Source organism: Hypanus sabinus, chromosome 1, assembly GCF_030144855.1.
Source record: "Hypanus sabinus isolate sHypSab1 chromosome 1, sHypSab1.hap1, whole genome shotgun sequence".
Lineage (NCBI taxonomy): Eukaryota > Metazoa > Chordata > Chondrichthyes > Myliobatiformes > Dasyatidae > Hypanus > Hypanus sabinus.
This window is the reverse complement of record NC_082706.1, coordinates 8,316,964-8,338,392: the sequence shown is the minus strand read 5'-3', so window position 1 is coordinate 8,338,392 and position 21,429 is coordinate 8,316,964. Positions and strand designations below refer to the sequence as shown.

At 48.4% G+C, this 21,429-nt stretch overlaps 1 protein-coding gene across 3 annotated transcripts in view; it reads left to right on the top strand.

The window, feature by feature from the left end:
• LOC132391103 (poly(ADP-ribose) glycohydrolase-like) overlaps positions 1-21,429 on the top strand; it is a 43,373-nt gene that overhangs the window by 15,587 nt on the left and 6,357 nt on the right. For all 3 annotated transcript variants that reach the window (XM_059963880.1, XM_059963862.1, XM_059963870.1), the window contains 10 exons: positions 2,032-2,106; positions 4,969-5,058; positions 7,572-7,732; positions 8,092-8,171; positions 9,745-9,805; positions 13,958-14,033; positions 15,309-15,456; positions 17,167-17,245; positions 18,431-18,539; positions 19,374-19,479. In XM_059963880.1, coding sequence (XP_059819863.1) covers positions 2,032-2,106; positions 4,969-5,058; positions 7,572-7,732; positions 8,092-8,171; positions 9,745-9,805; positions 13,958-14,033; positions 15,309-15,456; positions 17,167-17,245; positions 18,431-18,539; positions 19,374-19,479 — 985 coding nt within the window. The remainder of the gene's footprint in view (positions 1-2,031; positions 2,107-4,968; positions 5,059-7,571; positions 7,733-8,091; positions 8,172-9,744; positions 9,806-13,957; positions 14,034-15,308; positions 15,457-17,166; positions 17,246-18,430; positions 18,540-19,373; positions 19,480-21,429) is intronic.

The following is a 21,429-nucleotide window of genomic DNA, read 5'->3' as shown; positions in this document are numbered from 1 at the left end:
GCTCCTCACCCATGATGATCAAAGACAGATCATATGTCTGAAGAAAATTCTTTTTCACTGTCTGAGGATGGCTTGTCTGACTTTAATAGAAACGGCTCAGTGGTGCACCCTTTCAAGTGGCACCCAGGGTAAGTGCCATACCTGCCATGCCTTAGATACACTACTGATCGTGAGTTCTGTATGTTGCCGTGAATAAGTTATCCACGCTGGTTCAGGAGCCTGTTAGTCGAAGGGTAATAACTGTTCCTGAACCTGGTGGTGTGGGACCTGATGGTTGAGGGGTAATAACTGTTCCTGAACCTGGTGCTGTGGGACCTGATGGTTGAGGGGTAATAACTGTTCCTGAACCTGATGGTGTGGGACCTGATGGTCAAAGGGTAATAACTGTTCCTGAACCTGGTGGTGTGGGACCTGATGGTTGAGGGGTAATAACTGTTCCTGAACCTGGTGCTGTGGGACCTGATGGTTGAGGGGTAATAACTGTTTCTGAACCTGGTGGTGTGGGACCTGATGGTTGAGAGGTAATAACTGTTCCTGAACCTGGTGCTGTGGGACCTGATGGTTGAGGGGTAATAACTGTTCCTGAACCTGGTGGTGTGGGACCTGATGGTTGAGGGGTAATAACTGTTCCTGAACCTGGTGGTGTGGGACCTGATGGTTGAGGGGTAATAACTGTTCCTGAACCTGGTGGTGTGGGACCTGATGGTTGAGGGGTAATAACTGTTCCTGAACCTGGTGGTGTGGGACCTGATGGTTGAGGGGTAATAACTGTTCCTGAACCTGGTGGTGTGGGACCTGATGGTTGAGGGGTAGTAACTGTTCCTGAACCTGGTGGTGTGGGACCTGATGGTTGAGAGGTAATAACTGTTCCTGAACCTGGTGGTGTGGGACCTGATGGTTGAGGGGTAATAACTGTTCCTGAACCTGGTGGTGTGGGACCTGATGGCTGAGGGGTAATAACTGTACCTGAACCTGGTGGTGTGGGACCTGATGGTTGAGGGGTGATAACTGTTCCTGAACCTGGTGGTGTGGGACCTGATGGTTGAGGGGTAATAACTGTTCCTGAACCTGGTGGTGTGGGACCTGATGGTTGAGGGGTAGTAACTGTTCCTGAACCTGGTGGTGTGGGACCTGATGGCTGAGGGGTAATAACTGTACCTGAACCTGGTGGTGTGGGACCTGATGGTGGAGGGGTGATAACTGTTCCTGAACCTGGTGGTCGAGGGGTAATAACTGCACCTGAACCTGGTGGTGTGGGACCTGATGGTCGAGGGGTGATAACTGTTCCTGAACCTGGTGGTGTGGGACCTGATGGTTGAGGGGTAGTAACTGTTCCTGAACCTGGTGGTGTGGGACCTGATGGTTGAGGGGTAATAACTGTTCCTGGACCTGGTGGTGTGGGACCTGAGGCTCTTATACCTCCTTGCTGGTGGTTACAGTGAGAAGAGAGCACAGCCTGGATGGTGGGGATCCTTGATGATGGAATCTGCTATCTTGTGGCCGTGCTCCTTGTAGATGTGCTCAGTGGTCGGGAGGGCTTTTCCTGTGACAGACTGGGCTGTATCCACCACTTTCCCTAAACTTTTCCATTCCTGTTTCCATACCAGGCCTTGGGCTACTCGTACCCTGATTTCCTCTGTGGCCACTGTCCCCATCGTCACCAACTGACTCCCTTTCCCCTCCCACCTCACAGGTCACCAGTTGGCCTTGGTCAAGCCCACGACCTGCCTGACATCTAAACCCCACCCTCGTTCATCACCATCTTCTCTCTCTCCTAGCCCAGGTTCAACTCTGAAAATGTTCAAGGCATTCCCCCCCCCCCCACCCCCAGCACACGAGGATTGAGCAGCTACCTCATGCCAGGGCTGACCGTCTGCTGAAACCGGTGATGGAGCAGTGGACTTGGGGAGGTCTGAACAGAATGTGGAGCACCAACCTCACAGCAGCTACTTCTGGAGAGAGATTGTGGGGTGGGGACAGCATATTTACCTCACCAAGTCCTGCGTTACTAACATCTGTCTGATCTCACAGGGAGCGATCAGGCAGTATAACCCAAAGTATGCCAGCGTCTGGACATTTATGGGACTCCATCACTACCTGAAGCAGGTGAGTTTGTCCTCTGTCTCTCACAGTCAATCTTACAAAGGTTACCAAGACACTGCCCAGAAGAAGGCAATGGCAAACCAGTTCTGTAGAATAATTTGCCAAGAATAATCGTGGTCATGGGACCATGATCACCCAGGTCATCGAACCCGGCACAGAATGATGAACTAACTTTGCTCAAAACCTCAGGCTCCAGACAAGGACTTGTGAGATTCCACCGAGGTCCCACAGTTGGGCTGTCTGTGGGCAGGGCTGGCTGGAGAGATGGAGGGTGAGACCAGGTGTTTTTTTGGCTTGACGGTCTAGAACCAGAGCTACAGTTTTGGGTAAGGCGTAGAATCTTGTTTGTAGGGATGCTGGTTGAGCCTGAGGATTGGGTTGCAAATGTTTTGAATCAGGTTTATTATCACCAGCATGTGTCGTGACATTTGTTAACTTAGCAGCCGCAGTTCAATGCAACACATAATGGCAGTGTGACATGTGATGAGGACGTTAGGAGAATTCAGGGTGACTTGGATAGGCTGGGTGAGTGGGCAGATACTTGGCAGATGACGTTTAATGTGAATTTACTTCCTGTGGAGTAAGAACAGGAAGGCAGATTATCATCTGAACAGTGTAGAGTTGGGTAAGGGAGAAATACAAAGAGATCTCGGAGTCCTTGTTCATCAGTCACTGAAGGTGAATGAGCAAGTGCAGCAGGCAGTGAAGAAGGCTAATGGAATGTTGGCCTTTATTACAAGGGGAATTGAGTACAAGAGCAAGGAAATCCTCTTGCAATTGTACAGAACCCTGGTGAGACCACACCTGGAGTACAGTTTTGGTCTCCAGGGTTAAGGAAGGACATCCTGGCTGTAGAGGAAGTGCAGCGTAGATTCACAAGGTTAATTCCTGGGATGTCCGGACTGTCTTACGCAGAGAGGTTAGAGAGACTGGGCTTGTACATGCTGGAATTAAGGAGATTGAGAGGGGATCTGATTGCAACATATAAGATTATTAAGGGATTGGACAAGTCAGAGGCAGGAAATATGTTCCAGATGCTGGGAGAGTCCAGTACCAGAGGACGTGGTTTAAGAATAAGGGGTAGGTCATTTAGGACAGAGTTAAGGAAAAACTTCTTCTCCCAGAGAGTTGTGGGGGTGTGGAATGCACTGCCTCAGAAGGCAGTGGAGGCCAATTCTCTGGATGCTTTCAAGAAGGAGCTAGATAGGTATCTTATGGATAGGGGAATCAAGGGATATGGGGACAAGGCAGGGACTGGGTATTGATAGTAGATGATCAGCCATGATCTCAGAATGGCGGTGCAGGCTCAAAGGGCTGAATGGTTTACTTCTGCACCTATTGTCTATTGTCTGTAATAATATAGAAAGAAAAAAAATATAAATGAGAGAAAATCTGCAGATGCTGGAAATCCAAGCAACACACACAAAATGCTGGAGGAACTCAGCAGATCAGGCAGCATCTATGGAAAAGAGTACAGTCGACATTTTGGGCCAAGAACCTTCAGCAGGATTAATAATAAATCAATTGATTACAGTGTGTATATATGCATGTTAAATAGATTGAAATAGATCAAAAAGATATATATATATAAAAAGGTGAGGTAGTGTTCATGGGTTCAATATCCATTCAGAAATAGGATGGCAGAGGGGAAGAAGCTGTTCCTGAATCACTGAGTGTGTGTCTTCAGGCTCTGTACCTCCTCCCTGATAAGAACAGTGAGAGGAGGGTGGGTGCTGGGGGCCTTTAATAATGGACACTGCCTTTCTGAGACACCGCTCCTTGACGATGTCCTGGGTACTACAGAGGTTCGTACCCAAAATGGAGCTGATTAATCTTACAACTTTCTGTAGCTTCTTTCGATCCTGTGCAGTAGCCCCCCCCCCACACCCCCCGTACCAGACAGAGTGGTCTCTGCTCGCCCATGTCCCTGGTTACTGGTGGTTGTGAGCATTGCTTCCTCGGGTGTCTGTGGTTCTCACCTCTGCCCCAGTCCCACAGACACACAGGTTCGCAAATCCAGCCCAGCTCAGTCTGCTTGTTACTAGCCTTCCATTGAGAACCCAGCTTCTAAGAATTCTCTTCATTTCTTGTTTTGTGCTTCTACCAGGAATTTTGTCGTTCCCCAGACAAACTTGTGTCTTTCTCAGTCTTGTCTTTGTGTGCTGAGATAAGTGATAGAGGGTCGTGTCTTCTTATGGTTTTCTGATGTTCACGCAGTCTTGAGGATAGTTTTCTCCCTGCCTGTCCTACACAGTCTCCATAGAAACGGCCTTTCAGCCCACCTTCTGCCTGTCTAGCCCAGAGCCATTGCCCTTATATCCCTCTGCTCCTTTGCTTTCCACCTGTCCAAATGCTTCTTAGACCTTGCTGCTGCCTCCTCTGCTGACTGCTCGATCTACGTGCCCATATCCCTCTGTGTGTGTGTGTGTGTGTGGGTGGGACCTTCCCTCAGCTATTCTCATAACCAATCCACAGCACACTCCCTCCAGCGTTTAGAAACTCAGCAGGTCAGGCAGTGTCTATGAACAGTTGACGTTTCAGACTGAGAGTCCTCAAGGGTGGAACCTTTGGACCCCAGTGTGGGTGTGGCCAAGGTTGATCAGGCAAAGTGGCAACCACTGTATGGGTCAAAGTTCAGTTGCTTGGGGGCCAGCCTTGTGTGGGTCGAAGGTCAATCATGTAGCTCAAAGGTCAGTTCCTTGGGTCTGACTTTCTCCGGTTCAGGGGTCAGTTTTGCAGGTATGGGCCAGCTTTGTGGGTTTGAGTTTGACGTCCCCTCCTGCTGTTGGGGAGTGGGGGTGATAATTTGTGACCAGTCTCTCTCTCTCTCTCTCTCTCTCTCTCTCTCTCTCTCTGCGCCCACAGATGCACCACAGTGAACGGCAGTTCCTGCTGGAGAGACTCCTCCCTCGGATGGCACAGCTCGCTCTGAGGTTGCCAGAGTTGTGCCAGCTGGTAAGTGCCAAGACGCAGCGATACTGCCACTTTCTCAGAGTGGGCCAGGCGAGCACAGAGTCAGTAAGGGAAGCCGTGCTGTGACAACGGCTTGTGGAGGTGATTGGGATCTGGGTCAGAACACCTCCTGGAGGTTCGGACATCTGATTACCTGAGGGAGGAGCTGGTAACTAGAACACTGTACAGGCCCTTCAGCCCACAATGTTGTGCTGACCTTTTAACCTACTCCAACACCAATCCAACCCTTCCCTCCCACGCAACGCTTCATTTTCCTAACGTCCATCTCCTTATCCAAGAGTTTCTTAAATATCCCTAGCGGACCTGCCTCTATCACCACCCTGTAAGTGTGTTCCATGAATCCACCATTTGACTTTCCCCGTATTTCCCTCCTGTCACCTGTACATCATGCCCCTGGTAATAGCCATTCTTGCCTGGGAAAAAGTCTCCAGCTGTCCACTCAATCTTTCCCTCTATCATCTTGTATATCTCTGTCTAGTCACCTCTCATCCTCCCTCGGTCCAAAGAGCCCGTGCTTGTTCGACCTAATGCTCCTTAATTCAGGCAGCACCCAGGCAAATCTCCTCGGCATTCTCTCTAAAGCTTCTATTTCCATCACATAATAAGGCATCCAGAACTGAACTCAATACCCCAAATATGGTCTAACCAGGGTTTCATGGAGCTGCATGATCTCACAGCTCTTGAACTAAAATTCCCCGATTAATGAAGGCCAAAAAAAAAACTTCCTAACAAGTCCTTCAAACCACCCTGTCAACCTCTGCAGCAACTTTGAGGGATCTATGGTCTCGGATCCCAAGGTTCCTCTGTCCCTCCATGCTGCTGTAAGTCCTGGGCTCGGCCCTCAAGCTCAACCTTCCAAAGTGAATCACTTCACACTCATCCAGACTGAACTCCATCTGCCACTTCTCTGCCCAGCTCTGCATCCTGTCGATGTGACCAATGACAACCTTCCACACTTCCACATCACCAACCTTCGTGTCACTTGCAAACTTGATAACCCACCCTTCCACTTCCTCATCCAAGTCACAAAGAGCGAGGATGTGGCAGACACAGGGAACTGGAGAGCCTGCAATATGTAGACCTCCTGACGAGGATTCGGAATAGAACTGTACGTACGTACTGTATAACAGTAGAGCACAGGTACAGGGGCTTGCTGAACAGAACTTCCTTCTGCCTGTACATGGTCCACATCCCTCCATTCGCTGCTTATTCACCTGTCTGTCTAAAAACCTCATGAATAAGAGCCGAGAGAGAGGTAATGTTGCAGCTATATAGAACCTGGTCAGACCCCACTTGGAGTACTGTGCTCAGTTCTGGTCGCCTCACTACGGGAAGGATGTGGAAGCCATAGAAAGGGTGCAGAGGAGATTTACAAGGATGTTGCCTGGATTGGGGAGCATGCCCTATGAGAATAGGTTGAGTGAACTTGGCCTTTTCTCCTTGGAGCAACAGAGGATGAGAGGTGACCTGATAGAGGTGTATAAGATAATGAGAGGCATTGATCGTGTGGGTAGTCAGAGGCTGTTTCCCAGGGCTGAAATGGCTAGCATGAGGGGGCACAGTTGGAAGTAGGTCCAGAGGAGATGTCAGGGGTAAGTGTTTCAAACGCGGAGTGGTGGGTGTGTGCTATGCACTGCCAGTGGAATTGGTAGAGGTGGATACGATAGGGTCTCTTAAGAGACTCTTAGGCACGTGGAGCTTAGAAAAATAGAGGGCTATGTGACAGGGAAATTCTAGGCCTTTTCTAGAGTAGGTTACATGGTCGGCACAGCATTGTGGGCTGAAGGGCCTGTGATGTGTTGTAGATTTTCTACGTTTTAACAAGTCTTTGTACACTCAGTGGCCACTTTATTAAGTACACCGCATTAATGCGGCTATCTAATCAGCCAATCACATGGCAGCAACTCAGTGCATAGGAGCATGCAGACACAGTCCAGAGGTTCATTCGTTGTTCAGACCAAACATCAGAAAGGGGAAGAAATGTGACCTCAGTGACGCTGACCGTGGAATGAAAATCATTGCACGGCCAAGGTCACAGGGTGGTCTGAGTGTCACAGAAACTATTGGGGGATTTTGATGCACAACGTCTTTAGAATTTACAGAGAGTGGTGTGAAAAACAAAACATATCCAGTGAGTGGCAGTTCTGTGGGTGAAAACGCCTTGTTAATGAGAGAGGTCAGAGGAGAATGGCCAGACTGGTTCGAGCTGACAGGAAGGTGACAGTAACTCAAGTAACCACACGTTACAACAGTGATGTGCAGAAGAGCATCTCTGAACATACAACATATCGAACCTTGAAGCAACAATTGTTTATTCCCCTCTATAGAAACGTAAGACCATGAACATACTGTACACACAATGGCCACTTTGTTAGGCACAGGAGGTGGATAATAAAGTGGGCACTGAGAGGAAGTCAGTGCATCAGAGGAGGTTACTTACTGGATATAACCTGTGAGCTTCTTTCACTGGAACTTGCCTCTGTCTTCCGTTTCAGCCCATTCAGCTGCTGAGGGTGGGAATGAAACACGCCATCTCCATGTCCCAGGAACAGATTGCCTGCCTGTTGGCCAACGCCTTCTTTTGCACGTTCCCCCATCGCAATTCCACACGCCGCCGTTCCGAATACTCCGACCTCCCAAGCATCAACTTCAACAGGTATGGATAAGACTTTGGTCCGACTGCGTTTGCGGTACCGTGAGCAGATGTGCTGGCATTGGGGAGGGTCCAGAGAAGGTTTATGAAAATGATTCCGGAAATGAAAGGGTTAATGTATGAGTGATGGCTGCAATACTGACTGGAGTTTAGGAAAATGGGAGTGGGTCTCATTGAAACCTATCAAATATTGAAAGGCCTAGATAGAGTGGAGAGGGAAAATAAATCTGCCATGATCGAATGGCGGAGAGCAGACTTGATGGGCTGAATGGCCCATTTGTACTTTGAAGGGATAGGGATAAGGTGGAATGTCAGAGGCTTTCCTGCAGTTTGCTAATCCTCTCTCACTTGCTCTTCCACAGGTTGTTTGAGATAACCTCACAAAGAACGCTTGAGAAACTGAACACCATCTTTTGCTACTTCAGAATGGTTACAGAAAATAGTGAGTGGTTACCAAAGAACTCGTCTGTGCTGAGACCAAGTCCGACCACTGCCCTCCTGCGATGGTTGAATTTTCAGACACGAGGTTCAGCAGATGCTGGAAATCTTCGGCAATAGGCATAAAGTGCGGGAGGAGCTCAGCGGGTCAGGCAGGATCTGTGGAGGGGAATAAAGGGCCGCCGAGATCCTGCATCAAGACCGAAGCTGTGATTATTTATTCCCCTCTATAGATGCTTGACCTGCTGAGTTCCTGCAGCGTTTTATGCGTGAGACTCAAGATTTCCCAATCTACAGAATCTCTTGTGTTTTTGAATGATCTGTCATGGGACACAGTAGACATCGAGCATTACGGCACAGTACAGGCCTTTGGGCTCACGGTGTTGTGCCCACCTTATAATCTGTGCTAAGATCAATCTAACCCTTCCCTGTGACAGAGCTCTCCGTTTTCCTACATGCTACCTGTCTCAAAAATCACAAACATATCTGCCCCTACCACCACCCCGGCAGAGCGTTCAACACCTCCACCACTTCCTTTGACATCCACCCCTATATTTCCCTCCAATTACCCAAAAAATGATGCCCCCTCATAAGGCATTTTCGCCTTGGTGCCACTGGATGTCTGCTCAGTGGGCCTATTCTCCCTGTGGATCTTACTTAGATACCTCTATCAAGTCACCTCTCAGCCTCATCCTCGTGGGAGAGAGTAGGTTACAGGGAACTGTGGGATGGATTTGAGGGCTATCATAGACCATATGGGTTGAATGGTCTGTGTTGTTTAGAAGCCTCTCTCCGATGTAAGCTTCCCCTTCTGACCCCTGTTCTCCTCACACTCACTCGTACTCTAACTCCACAGTCTTTGCAAATGACTGCTTCACCTCCAACTGCCCTCTTCTCTGTAATGTTCCGGCTTACTGCCCTCTTTCCATGTTTCATTTGTTAACTCGCCCTTCTCGTTAACGGCCTGAGTGGATCACTCCGTGCCTCTGTCAGGCTCCGCCATTCACTTGCTGCTGATTAAGTGGACGCTGAAAACCCACGCTTGTTCCTCAACCCCGCTTCATGTTCTTGTGCACAAGGGGAACAGCATTGTCCATGTCACCATCCCGTTCTGAAGTCTGAACGGAGAAAAAACATTTTTTATACACGATTGACTAGCAATTATGGATAATGGCCATCTGTCTATGTTCAATGATCAATCACCGTTCATGATATAGGTGTTAAAAGTCATGATGCTTAACTGGAGTAATTGTCTCCTAGTTAGTGTGAATGCTTTGCATCCTTCTGTTACCCCCTTATCTCGTGTCCCAGTGCCAAATGGCTGCAGTCCTCTGCTGTGCACAGAGAAGCCATGTTCTTCAGCCTGGGCTGGTGCTGCCACCCAATCTGCCGTCTGTCTTTGGCCGGACGTTGCCTTGCTGCATCTTCCACAATCCCACCTTCAAGCTTCTGCCCTGGGCTCCGAACGCCTGTCGCTGGCATTCTCCCGGTTCGAGGCACGTCGGCAGACTTGGACCAGTTTTGGTCGGGGAGTTAATGAATGGAGATTTGAGCTAACTTGTCCCTCTGTCCGGCAGTGCCCAAAGGTCTGGTTACATTTCAGAGGTGTGGTCTGGATTCGCCCATTGAGTGGAAGAGGTCAGTCAATCCAAAATTCTCTGAAATCTGTCGAATAGAGAGTTTTATCAATGTGTGCTTTTATATTGTTTCCAGACCAGATAAACGTGAACAGTGAATGATTCGTCCAAGATGTAGACCAGTTGTAGAAATCAGAATCAGGTCTATTATCAATGAATAAAAACACAAAATGCTGGCGGAACTCAGCAGGCCAGACAGCAGTGATGACGTTTCGGCCTGAAACTCTTCGTCAGGAGTGAAGTAACATGGGATGGTCGCGGGGGGATAAGAAGTGGGGGGAGGGATAAAGTAGAGAGCTGGGAAGTGATAGGCTGAAGGGAAATGGGCTAGGGGGAAGGTGGAGAATTATGGGAAATAAAAGAGAAAGAAAGGTAGGGCTGGGGGGAGATTATAGTGAGGGGGGAAAAGAGAGAGAAAGAGAACCAGACTAAAATAATAGATAGGGATGGGGTAGGGGGGGCAGGGGTATCAACAGAGGTCTGTGAGTTGGATGTTCATGCAGTCAGGTAGGAGGCTACCTAGGTGGGAGATAAGGTATTGCTCCATCGACCTGCGTGTGGCCTCATCTTGACAGTAGAGGAGGCCATGGACAGGCATGTCGGAGTGGGAGTGGTCTGTGGAATTGAAGTGTGTGGCCACAGGGAGATCCCGCCACTGCTGGAGGACTGAGCGCCGATGTTCAGCGAAATGGTCTCCCAGTCTGCGGCGGGTCTCCCCAATGTATAAATGGCCACATCGGGAGCACCGGATACAGTATATCACCCCAGTTGACTCGCAGGTGAAATGGTGCCTCACCTGAAAGGACGGTCTGGGGCCTAGGATGGTGGTGAGGGAAGAAGTGTGGGGGCAGGTGTAGCACTTCTTCCGTTTTCAGGGATGAGTGCCCGAAGGGAGGTCAGTGGGGAGGGATGGGGGAGGGGGGGGGATGAGTGGACAAGGGAGTCATGTAGGGAGCGATCCCTGCGGAAAGCCGAGAGTGGGGGGGAGGGAAAGATGTGACTGGTGGTGGGATCCCGTAGGAGGTGGCGGAAGTTATGGAGGATTATACTATTATCAATGAAGTTTGTTTTGGAGCAGCAGAACATTGCAATACGTAAATAACATATAGGACAACCCAGTAGCTTAGTGGTTAACACAACACGTTACAGTACCAGCATCCTGGGTTCAATTCCCACTGCTGCCTGAGAGGAGTTTGTATGTTCTCCCTGTGAGTGTGTGGGTTTCCTCCCATGGTCCAAAGATGCACCGGTCAGCAGTATAATTGTTCATTGTAAATTGTCCTGTGATTAGGGTAGGATTAAACTCAGGAGATTGTTGTCGCAGGCTCGAGGAGCCAGGGGTGTCCGTTCCTCGCTGGAGGTCAATAAGTAGACAGATAATAAACATAATTACAGTCAGTGTTCATGGGTTCGTGGTCCACTCAGGAATCTGATGGCAGAGGGAAAGGCTCCTGTACCTCCTCTCTGATGGTAGTAATGAGAAAGGGCGTGCCTGGGTGGTGGGGATCTTTAATGATGGATGGTGCCTTTTGACGATGTCCCCGATGGAGGGGAGGCTAGTGTCTGCGATGGAGCTGGCTGAGTTTGCAGCCCTCCGCAGAGTTTGCAGTGCTGTGCAGTGGCCCCTCCACGTCAGGCTGGCAAAGATGGCGAGCAGTTTCAATAACTATTTACCTGCTCAGTATGAAAGTTGGGAAGTCATCCTGAAGCTGCATAAAACGTTGGTCGGGGCTACATTTGGGTTCCGTGTGCAGTTCAGGAAGGAAGTGGAGGCTTTGGCGAGGGATCAGAGGAAATGCTCCAGGATGCTGCCTGGATTTGAAGGCACGAGCTGTAAGGAGTTGTTAGACAAACTTAACATTTTAGGAACATCATCTGCTCCTCTGCCATCAGATTTCCCAATGGTCCTCACCAATTCCTCTCTTTTTGCATTACTTAATGTTTTAATAGTTCTTACTGTAACGTACAGAAATGTTGCACTGTACTATTGCCACAAGACAAATGTCATGCCATATGTCATTGATATTAAAGCTGATTCTGATTCTGAGTTTGGTTGCCTTCCACAGCAGGTTTTCCCAACTGGGGTCCAAGGACCCCTTAATTAATAGGATTGGGCCACATCATAAAACCAGGTTGGAATCCCCTGCTCTGCAGGCTGACGGGAGACAAGACAGAAGTTTATAAACTTCTGAGAGGCAGAGATAGAAGAGATTGGCAGAGTTTTTATCCACAGGGCAGAAATGCTTTGCTTTAAGATGAGAGGGGAAAGTTGAAATGAGATTTACAAGTGAAGTTTTACTTTACACAGAGAGTGGTGGGTGCTGGAAACGTGAGGTTTGGAAGCTGATATGATAATGATGTTGGACAGTCAGGGAGTGGGGGGATTTGGATCACGTGCAGGCAGATGGGATTGGTTTAAATTGGTATTGTGGTCAGCAGAAACAAGTTCAGGGTCCAGTTGAATTGTCATTCCACATGAATACAGCCAAAGGAAACTGTTTCTTTGGGGCCAAGGTGCAATCCCCAGTCATGCACAGCACAGGGGCACGTACAGTATATCACTTACAATCAATGTTCCCTCTAATTTTTAGTAGTGTGTGCAAAAATCTTACGTTGTGCAAATTTTTTTCCTGTGACAATGCACACATGGCACAGTTTATGAACATTGACTTCTCTAACTTCTGTTAATGCCCCTCCTCCCCTTCTTACCCCATCCCTGACATAGTTAGTTGTTTGCCTGTTCTCCATCTCCCTCTGGTGCTTCCCCCCCCCCTTTCTTTCTCCTGAGGCCTCCCATCCCATGATCCTTTCCCTTCTCCAGCTCTGTATCACTTTCGCCAATCACCTTTCCAGCTCTTAGCTTCATCCCACCCCCTCCGGTCTTCTCCTGTCATTTTGCATTTCCCCCTCCCCCCACTACTTTCAAATCTCTTACTATCTTTCCTTTCCGTTCGTCCTGACGAAGAGTCTCGGCCCGAAACGTCGACAGTGCTTCTCCCTATAGATGCTGCCTGGCCTGCTGTGTTCCACCAGCATTTTGTGTGTTGTTTTAATTTCCAGCATCTGCAGATTTCCTCATGTTGGCACAGTTTATGTAGGTTTACAAACTATTTGACATAAAACTGCACAGAGTAACAACAAAATAACATACGTATTTAAGTCACTCAGTTATTTTTTTTGTCTGTCCTGTCTTTGGCATTTACCCATTCTTTGTAAACTCTATCTAGACTAATAGAACTTCCATCCAATTGACAGCTTTTGATTCTCATTAACATATCCAAATGACATTCACCTAAACAGTTTCTCAGCTTGTTATTGAATTGATTCATTAGGCTAAAATCTCGCTCACAGTCCGCACTAGACGCAAGAAAGGTTCCCCCAGTGTCCATCAACTGTGCAAAGTTGCAAAACTGTTCATTTTGAAGTACGAATGCCACCATTTGAGCAAAGTTTGAAATCAGTTTGGATTTAATTTTTTCTTGCACAGAAAATTTGAAATCATTAAACTGTCTAACTATTACAGTATTTTCAGCTAGAAAATCATGATATTTTAGACATAAGGCGTTAACTTGTTCATCACCGAATGTGAAGTTTATGATATGGACAATCAATGTTGCCGAATGTTCTACCTGGAATGAATCAGTGGGGACTTTACAGAAGAGATCAGCAGTGTCCTGGTCATCTGTTGTAACTCCACACTTTATTGGTCACTCTAATTTGGCTGCTGATTCATTGATGAATAGATTGGTGATGGGAGGAAGTGAAGAATGGAACTGTGACAGTACAGAGGGGTGTGAATTTGGTGCCCAGAAAGAGGCAATGAGAAACCACTGCCATAGAAACATTTGCCAAGAACAATCATGGTGAGGGAAAGACCACGATCGCCCACGTCATACGGCACGGCACACGATGAGGTCGTATGGCACGGCACGCGATGAGGTCGTACGACACGATGCATAATGATGATAATGTTGGGGGGGTGACGTCTCTGCCTCAGGAGCTCTGGTCAGGTGTCAGTAACTTCCCAGAGGAATTTTGGATATCACAGGACTATGCAGCCTTTTTTAGTTAATCCTTCCTCTTTTGCTCAGTACGGAGATAATAAGTATTGCAGTATAGAACTTGTGCCCACAGATGTTTCTGTCTGCGGCAGGTCTCGGTGTACAGTGACCCAACTTCATGCCACCAGTGAAGGCACCATAGAGGATAAAGGGAAAGGCATGTTGCAGGTAACGGGGAAGGGGTGTGGGTGCAGTCACGCCTCCTGTGGGGGCTGAAGGGATACAGCCCCTGTGGTCAGTCAGGACCTTGGGCCACGATACTGGGGGTGGGGTTGAAGACAGGCAGAGTGAGTATCAGCTTGGACTATGTTGAAGAGAGCCTCTGCTCCCTGGGAAAAGGTGATGAAGATCAGTTTTATTTGTCACATATACATCCAGACATACAGTGAAATGTTTGCGTCAAGGACCAATGCAGTCCGAGGATGTGCTGGGGGGCGGGCGGGTGGGCAGGTGGCACCATTTTTCCTGTGCCAAAATAGCATTCCCACAATGTACCAACCCTAACCGGTACGCCTTTGGACTGTGGGAGGAAACTGGAGCGCCCGGGGGAAGCCCACGCGATCACGGGGAGAAAGGTACCGCCATCTTATAGACAGTGGCAGGATTTGAAGCACGATCTTACAGCTGGCGCTGGTGCGCTGGAAAGCGGGGCACGAACCGCTGTGCGGCCGTGCTGCTCCTGGAGCCAGGCGCTGCAAGAAGGTTCACAATCAGAACGCAAGTGGTTCTGACAAACCCTTCAGCACCTTCAAAGTAGAATTTACTATCAGAGCGCATACGTGTCATCACGTACCACCCTGAGATTGTTTTCCTACAAATCTATAGAACGGTAACTGTAACCAGGATCAGTGAATGAACAAGTAGAGCGTAGAAGACAATGCATAAATAAATAGCAATAAATAAAATGAAATAACAAGATAAAGAGTCCTTAGACTTGGCAATGTGGGCAGGGCAGGTCAAGAAAAGAGCATAAGATATATGAACAGAGTTAGGCCATTTGGCCCATCAATTCTGTTCCGCCATTTCATCACAGCTGATCCATTTTCCCTCTCAGCCCCAATCTCCTGCCTTCTCCCCATATTCCTTCATACCCTAACCAATCAAGAATCTATTGACCTATATATAAATACATAACTAAATTAAGTAAGTCATGCAAAAATTAGGTTGTGTTCATGGGTTCATTGTTCATTAAAAAATCTGATGGCGGAAAGGAAGTAGCTTTTCTTAAAATGTTCGTGCTTCAGCCTCCTGTACCTCCTCCCTGATAGTGGCAACGAGAGGAGGGCACCTCCTGGGTGATGAATGCTGCCTTTTGAAGATGCTTTGGGTTCTGGGGAGGCTGGTGACATGAGGGAGAATGTGTGATCCAGAGAGCGAAGTCTACTAAGCGAGAACCGTGTTGGTTTGCCTGCGGCATGATGTCTAACCAGCGATCTGTTACAGGTGGATTTTGCCTCAGCGATGGTAGGGGGTGGTGTCCTGGGCCAAGGACTACTCCAAGAGGAGGTCCGGTTCCTCATTAACCCCGAACTGATCGTGGCACGGCTCTTCACTGAGCGGCTAGGAGCCTCCGAGTGCCTGGTTATTACAGGTGAGGATCCAACTCACGTCCCTGGTTGGGCAGTCCGGGAAGGACGGGGTCCAGAGTAGAATTGGAGGCTGAGATGCTGGCGGTTGAGGTAATGCTTGGGAAATCGAGAATAACGGGTCACGTCCAGGCGAAGGTCCGCCTGATCTGGAGAACATCCCATTTGGAACATTGTCTTTCCGGTTCAGATTGAGATTTCCATTTATTTATCACACGTACGTCAAAAAGTGAAGTGAAATGTGTCGTTTTCGTTAACAACCGACACACACGAGGGTGTGCTGGGGGCAGCCCGCGAGTGTCGTCACACGCTCTGGCGCCAGCGTGCTTGAGCACGTCCATAATGCTCGGCAGATAACACAGAACACAATGAGGCAACGAAACAACCCTGTTCCTCCCTCCACCCACACACACCGTCCTCCAAGCCCAGAACAGGCCACCTCCGGCCTCTGGCGAACTAGCCGCTTTGCAGTAGTCGGGCCTTCATCTTCCCGGTGGGCTTACAGCCCCTGGACTCTGACCATAGGGCCTCAGCATAACTGATTCTGCAGGAGTACTTTTTAATACTTAGGTTTGCGGAGGTGCCTCAGGGGAAATGGAGAGTGGCACCGAACACCCAGGAGAGGGCGGGCTCGAGGACCCTCCACCACCGGGCCAAAGAATGCTGGAAATATCCAGCAAGTCAGACAGCAACTGCGGAGAAACACTGCCCATGATCTGGGTGGTTTGGGGGGAGAGTGAGCACTTTACAGGAGATCATGGTGAAAGGTTACAGGGGTTTCCAGGGTGAAGGGTTATATTGGTCTTGAGATGTAAGATAATGAGAGTCCTGCAGTGAAAGGTTATGCAGTGGGGTGGGAGGGGAGTCCTGGGTTGAAAGTTTACGATGATTTGAGAGTGAAAGGTTACAGGGTCTGCGGGTGTAAGATGACGTGGGTCCTAGGGGTAAAATTAAGGGGTGGGGAGGGCGTTCTGAGATGGAGGATTGTGGTGGTTCAGTGTTGGGGGGGGGAGAATCGGTGAAAGGTAAACAGGTCCCGGGGTGTGAGGTTCTGGGGTTCTGGGGTGAAGTGGGGAGGAAAGATAATCTGAGATGGAAGATTATGGTTGTTGTGGGGGTGAAGGGTTACAGGATGTGGGGGTGAGGGGTTACAGGGTCCCAGGGGTAAGCTGAGATGGAAGATTATGGATGTATTGGGGGTGAAAGGTTATAGGATGGGGTAAAGGGTTACAGGGTCCCAGGGGTAAGCTGAGATGAAAGATTGCGGATATATTGGGGGTGAAAGGTTACAGGATGTGGGGGTGAAGGGTTACAGCGTCCCAGGGGTAAGCTGAGATGGAAGATTATGGATGTATTGGGGGTGAAAGGTTATAGGATGGGGTAAAGGGTTACAGGGTCCCAGGGGTAAGCTGAGATGAAAGATTGCGGATATATTGGGGGTGAAAGGTTACAGGATGTGGGGGTGAAGGGTTACAGCGTCCCAGGGGTAAGCAGAGATGGAAGATTGTGGTGGTTTGGAGGTGTGTCCTGGGGTGGGAGGTTATGTGGGTGTCAAAGGGTGGGAGGAAGATGACAGAAGTCTGGGCATGGAAGGTGAGGGATCCCTGGATGGTCTCGGGTGCAGACGGGGAGAGGGGGAAATAGTGGTGAGGGGTGTGGGGTAGTTCAGCGAATGATGCTGGAATGGCTACTGATGGCAGTGATCTGATTTCCAGGGGCTCAACGATACAGCGAGTACACAGGCTACAGCGACTCGTACCGGTGGGCGAGGCCCCACCACGACACAACTCCACGGTGAGAGACTCGCGCTCTGACCCGTAACCGCACCGTAGTGTCGCGCTTAGCGTAATGTCTTACGGTGCCAAGGCTCAGAGCTTAATTCCTGTTCCTGTCTGTAAGGAGTTTGTACGTTCTCCCCATGGCTGTGTGGGTTTCCTCCGGGTGCTCCGGTTTCCTCCCACAGTCCATGTTCGTTCGTTATGTGGGCGATCGTGGTCTTTTCATGACCGGGATTGTTTTTGGCAAACTTTTCCACACACGTAGTTTGCCATTTCCGCCTTCTCCACCCCACCATTCATAAATGTACCGGTGAGGGTGGGGGTTAATGCATAGTGGGCATGCAGTGTCAGCACCGGAAACTCCAGGCCATCTTAAAAGTTTCTTCATCAAAGCAGTCAATCTGATCAACCCCCACCCCCTCTATCACTTTAAACCACTTTAACAATCAGAATCAGGTTTTTAGTATCGGCATGTGATGTGAAATTTGTTAACATAACAGCAGCAGTTCAATACAATTCATAATATAGAAGAGAAAAAATAATAAAAGAATAATTATAAATAAACAAGTAAATCAGTTATGTATATTAAATAGATTTTAAAAAGTGCAACAAAACAGAGATACTGTATATTAAAAAAAATGAGGTAGTGTTTATGGGTTCAATGTCCATTTAAGAATCAGATTGCAGAGGGGAAGAAGCTGTTCCTGAATCACTGAGTGTGTGTCTTCAGACTTCTGTAACTCCTACCTGATGGTAACAGTGAGAAAAGGGCATCATGCCCTGGGTGCTGGAGGTCCTTAGTAATGGACGTTGCCTTTCTGAGGCACCGCTCCTTGAAGATGTCCTGGGTGCTTTGTAGGCAAGTGCCAAGATGAAGCCGACTAGATTTACAATATTGCTAACATTGTAAATACTGCATGCAGGTTTTTGTATATTCATTCACATTTTATTACATATCTATAACTTAATCTCCAATTTTAATTTTATATAATGCTTTTTTCATTATAATTGTTGACTGTTGTTGCTTTCTGTTGCAAATGCCTAATATGTACGTGTATACGGTGAATAAAGTTGTTCCTTGACCCTCTCAGCCCCGACGTTACCAGCCTGAAACGGTGACAGTTCCACTCCCTCCCCTACAGACGCTGCTCGACCTGCTGGGCAGATTGTGTCGAAATATTCATTGTTTTTCTCACCACAGGGACTCGTGGCTGCGTCGTCAGACAGAAATAGTGGCCATCGATGCCTTGCACTTCAGCGACCCCATTGACCAGTACAAGCCTCACTGTCTGAAGAGGGAGCTGACCAAGGTGAGATCTCGGAGCGGAGGCAGAGCAGAATGGAGGTCTGCGGGAGTTGGCCCTTTTGGCCCAGGAACACAGACACCAGGTGGAAAGACCCCTCACAAGCTACCTTCAGATCTGGTACACAGATCCAGTATGTTGCTGGGTGAAGTCCTGCAGCTTATTGGGCCCTTTGCTACTATCCCCTGTCTTACAGGATCCATAGTCAAACCAGCATTAGAGTGGCCATTCGGCCCACTTCATGCTGGCTACCTGTGGACCTGTTAGGTTCTTCCTGTGGCTCAGATCTCGGTCCACTGCCCATGGCATGAGGACCCTTGTGGTCCTGCTCCGATAGATCTGCCCTACCTCCACCACCTCAGGCAGAAAGCTCTAGGTTCCTGACACTCGGTGAGAGGAAAATCCTTTCTCAGCTAATCCCATCTGCTAATGGTTGCTACTCTTCAATCCCTTACTCAAATTTCCCCTCCAGTTCTTAGAAAACAACCCCAATCCAGGCAGTCTGTCCCCTTAACTCCAACCCACGAACAGCTAAAGCTGAATCTGAGAGCGATGATGTTATGTCGTGGTGATACAGAGGCTAGAGCTGCTGTCATCAGCATGTCAAGCCCTGGGGACAAAGGTCAGTGATCCCCATGGTAGGTGGGCCCCGCAGATGAGGCCCAGTGTCCGTTCAGATTGGAATGCCCCTGGGTTGAAGGTCTTTGCATGTCCAGAGGTCGAGGCCTGGAGTTCAAAACCTGAAATCTAAAATCTGAGATGTTGCAAAAAGATCATTTCTCTTTTCGGATTCCGTGGCTTTAAGCTGAAATTCTTTTAACCTTTTGTTCTGTTCTGAAGGCCTACTGTGGGTTTTCATGTCGTGTGATACCAGACATGCAGCGGAAAGCTGTTGCCACGGGCAACTGGGGCTGCGGAGCTTTCAAAGGAGACGTAAAGCTGAAAGGTTGGCAAATTTGTTAAACATTGTCTGTACAACAGGCCAACAGGGTTCAATAAATACTGGGGCTGATGTAATACCGGCAGGCTGCGATAGGTGGAGACACTAAGCCATTATGGATCAGCATCAGGTTTAAATTACCGTCCTCCATTGATCAGGGTTGACCTGGTAAATTGCATCCTGACTGTCTACGTGATGTGCAAGCCAGGGCAGTACAATATAGAGACCAAGCTGTTGCCCATGCATCGGGCTGCCCCTCTCCACAAACCCAAAGGAATGCAGGGACCGATACAGTTTGCCACCAATGGCCTTGCAGGAGTTGCCAGTCGGTGTTGAACTCAATGCAGGACTGCCTTAGAGGCTCCAGCTTGGATTTTTCCTCTGGCTTTACTCCAGGAGCCTTCCCATCGGATGCAAGGCAGCCGAAGTTTGAGATCGGAGTTTGCCTTCTAGGTGAGCTGCCAACCCCGGCTGATGAGCCCCAGCTGCCCAAAGCGATTGGTTTTAAGGCATCTTTGCCCCTTCTCCTGTCAGTCACAGCCGGGCTTAGTAGCTATAGTAAACCACACGTGAAGGCCAGGAGCTGGACTTGGTTGTCGGAAGCTATTTGAGACGCACCCCATTGGGAGCATTTAATAGGTAGTGGGAGCTCTTCCCTGCTACCTCCACCCGGCTGTAAGAACCTAAAAGACCATCGGCTTTAATGTCACTGGCATATGTCATGGAATTTGTTGTTACGTGGCAGCAGTACATTACAGTATATAATAAAAAGCTATGAAGAAGGTTAATTGGTCACATGGGTGTAGTTGGGCAGCGTGGAAAAGAGCCTGTCGCAGATGCTACTAGTAACACAGGCAAAGTGCCAGAGGAACTCAGCATTGCATCATCATTACGTGTCGTGTCGTATGATGTGAGCGATTACGGTCCCGTGACCATGATTGCTGCTGGAAAAGTTTTTTACAGAAGTTGCCGTTGCCGCCTTCCGGAGGCAATATCTACAGTGGCAGGCAAAAGCTTGGGCACCCCGGTCAAAATCTCTGTAACTGTGATTAGCTAAGCGAGTGAAAGATGACCTGATTTCCGAAAGGCATGAAGTTAAAGATGACACATTTCTTTTAATATTTTAAGCAAGATTACTTTTTTATTTCCATCTTTTACAGTTTCAAAATAACAAAAAATGAAAAGGGCCCGAAGCAAAAGTTTGGGCACCCTGCATGGTCAGTACTTAGTAACACCCCCTTTACCAAGTATACCAGCTTGTAAATGCTTTCTGTAGCCAACTAAGAGTCTTTAAATTCTTATTTGGGGGATTTTCGCCCATTCTTCCTTGCAAAAGGCTTCTAGTTCTGTGAGATTCTTGGGCCGTCTTGCATGCACTGCTCTTTTGAGGTTTATCCACAGATTTTTGATGATGTTTTATCCAGGGGACTGTGAGGACCATGGCAAAACCTTCAGCTTGCGCCTTTTGAGGTAGTTTATTGTGGATTTTGAGGTGTGGTTAGGATCATTATCCTGTTGTAGAAGCCATCGTCTTTTCATCTTCAGCTTTTTTACAGACGGTGTGATGTTTGCTTCCAGAATTTGCTGGTATTTAATTGAATTCATTCTTCCCTCTACCAGTGAAATGTTCCCTGTGTCACTGGCTGCAACACAAGCTCAAAGCATGATTGATCGAGCTTAACAGTTGGAGAGGTGTTCTTTTCATGAAATTCTGCACCCTTTTTTCTCCAAACATACCTTTGCTCATTGCGGCCAATAAGTTCCATTTTAACTTCATCAGTCCACAGGACTTGTTTCCAAAATGCATCAGGCTTGTTTAGATGTTCCTTTGCAAACTTCTGATGCTGAATTTTGTGTTGAGGACACAGGAAAGGTTTTCTTCTGATGACTCTTCCATAAAGGTCATACTTGTGCAGGTGTCACTGCACAGTGGAACAGTGCACCACCACTCCAGAG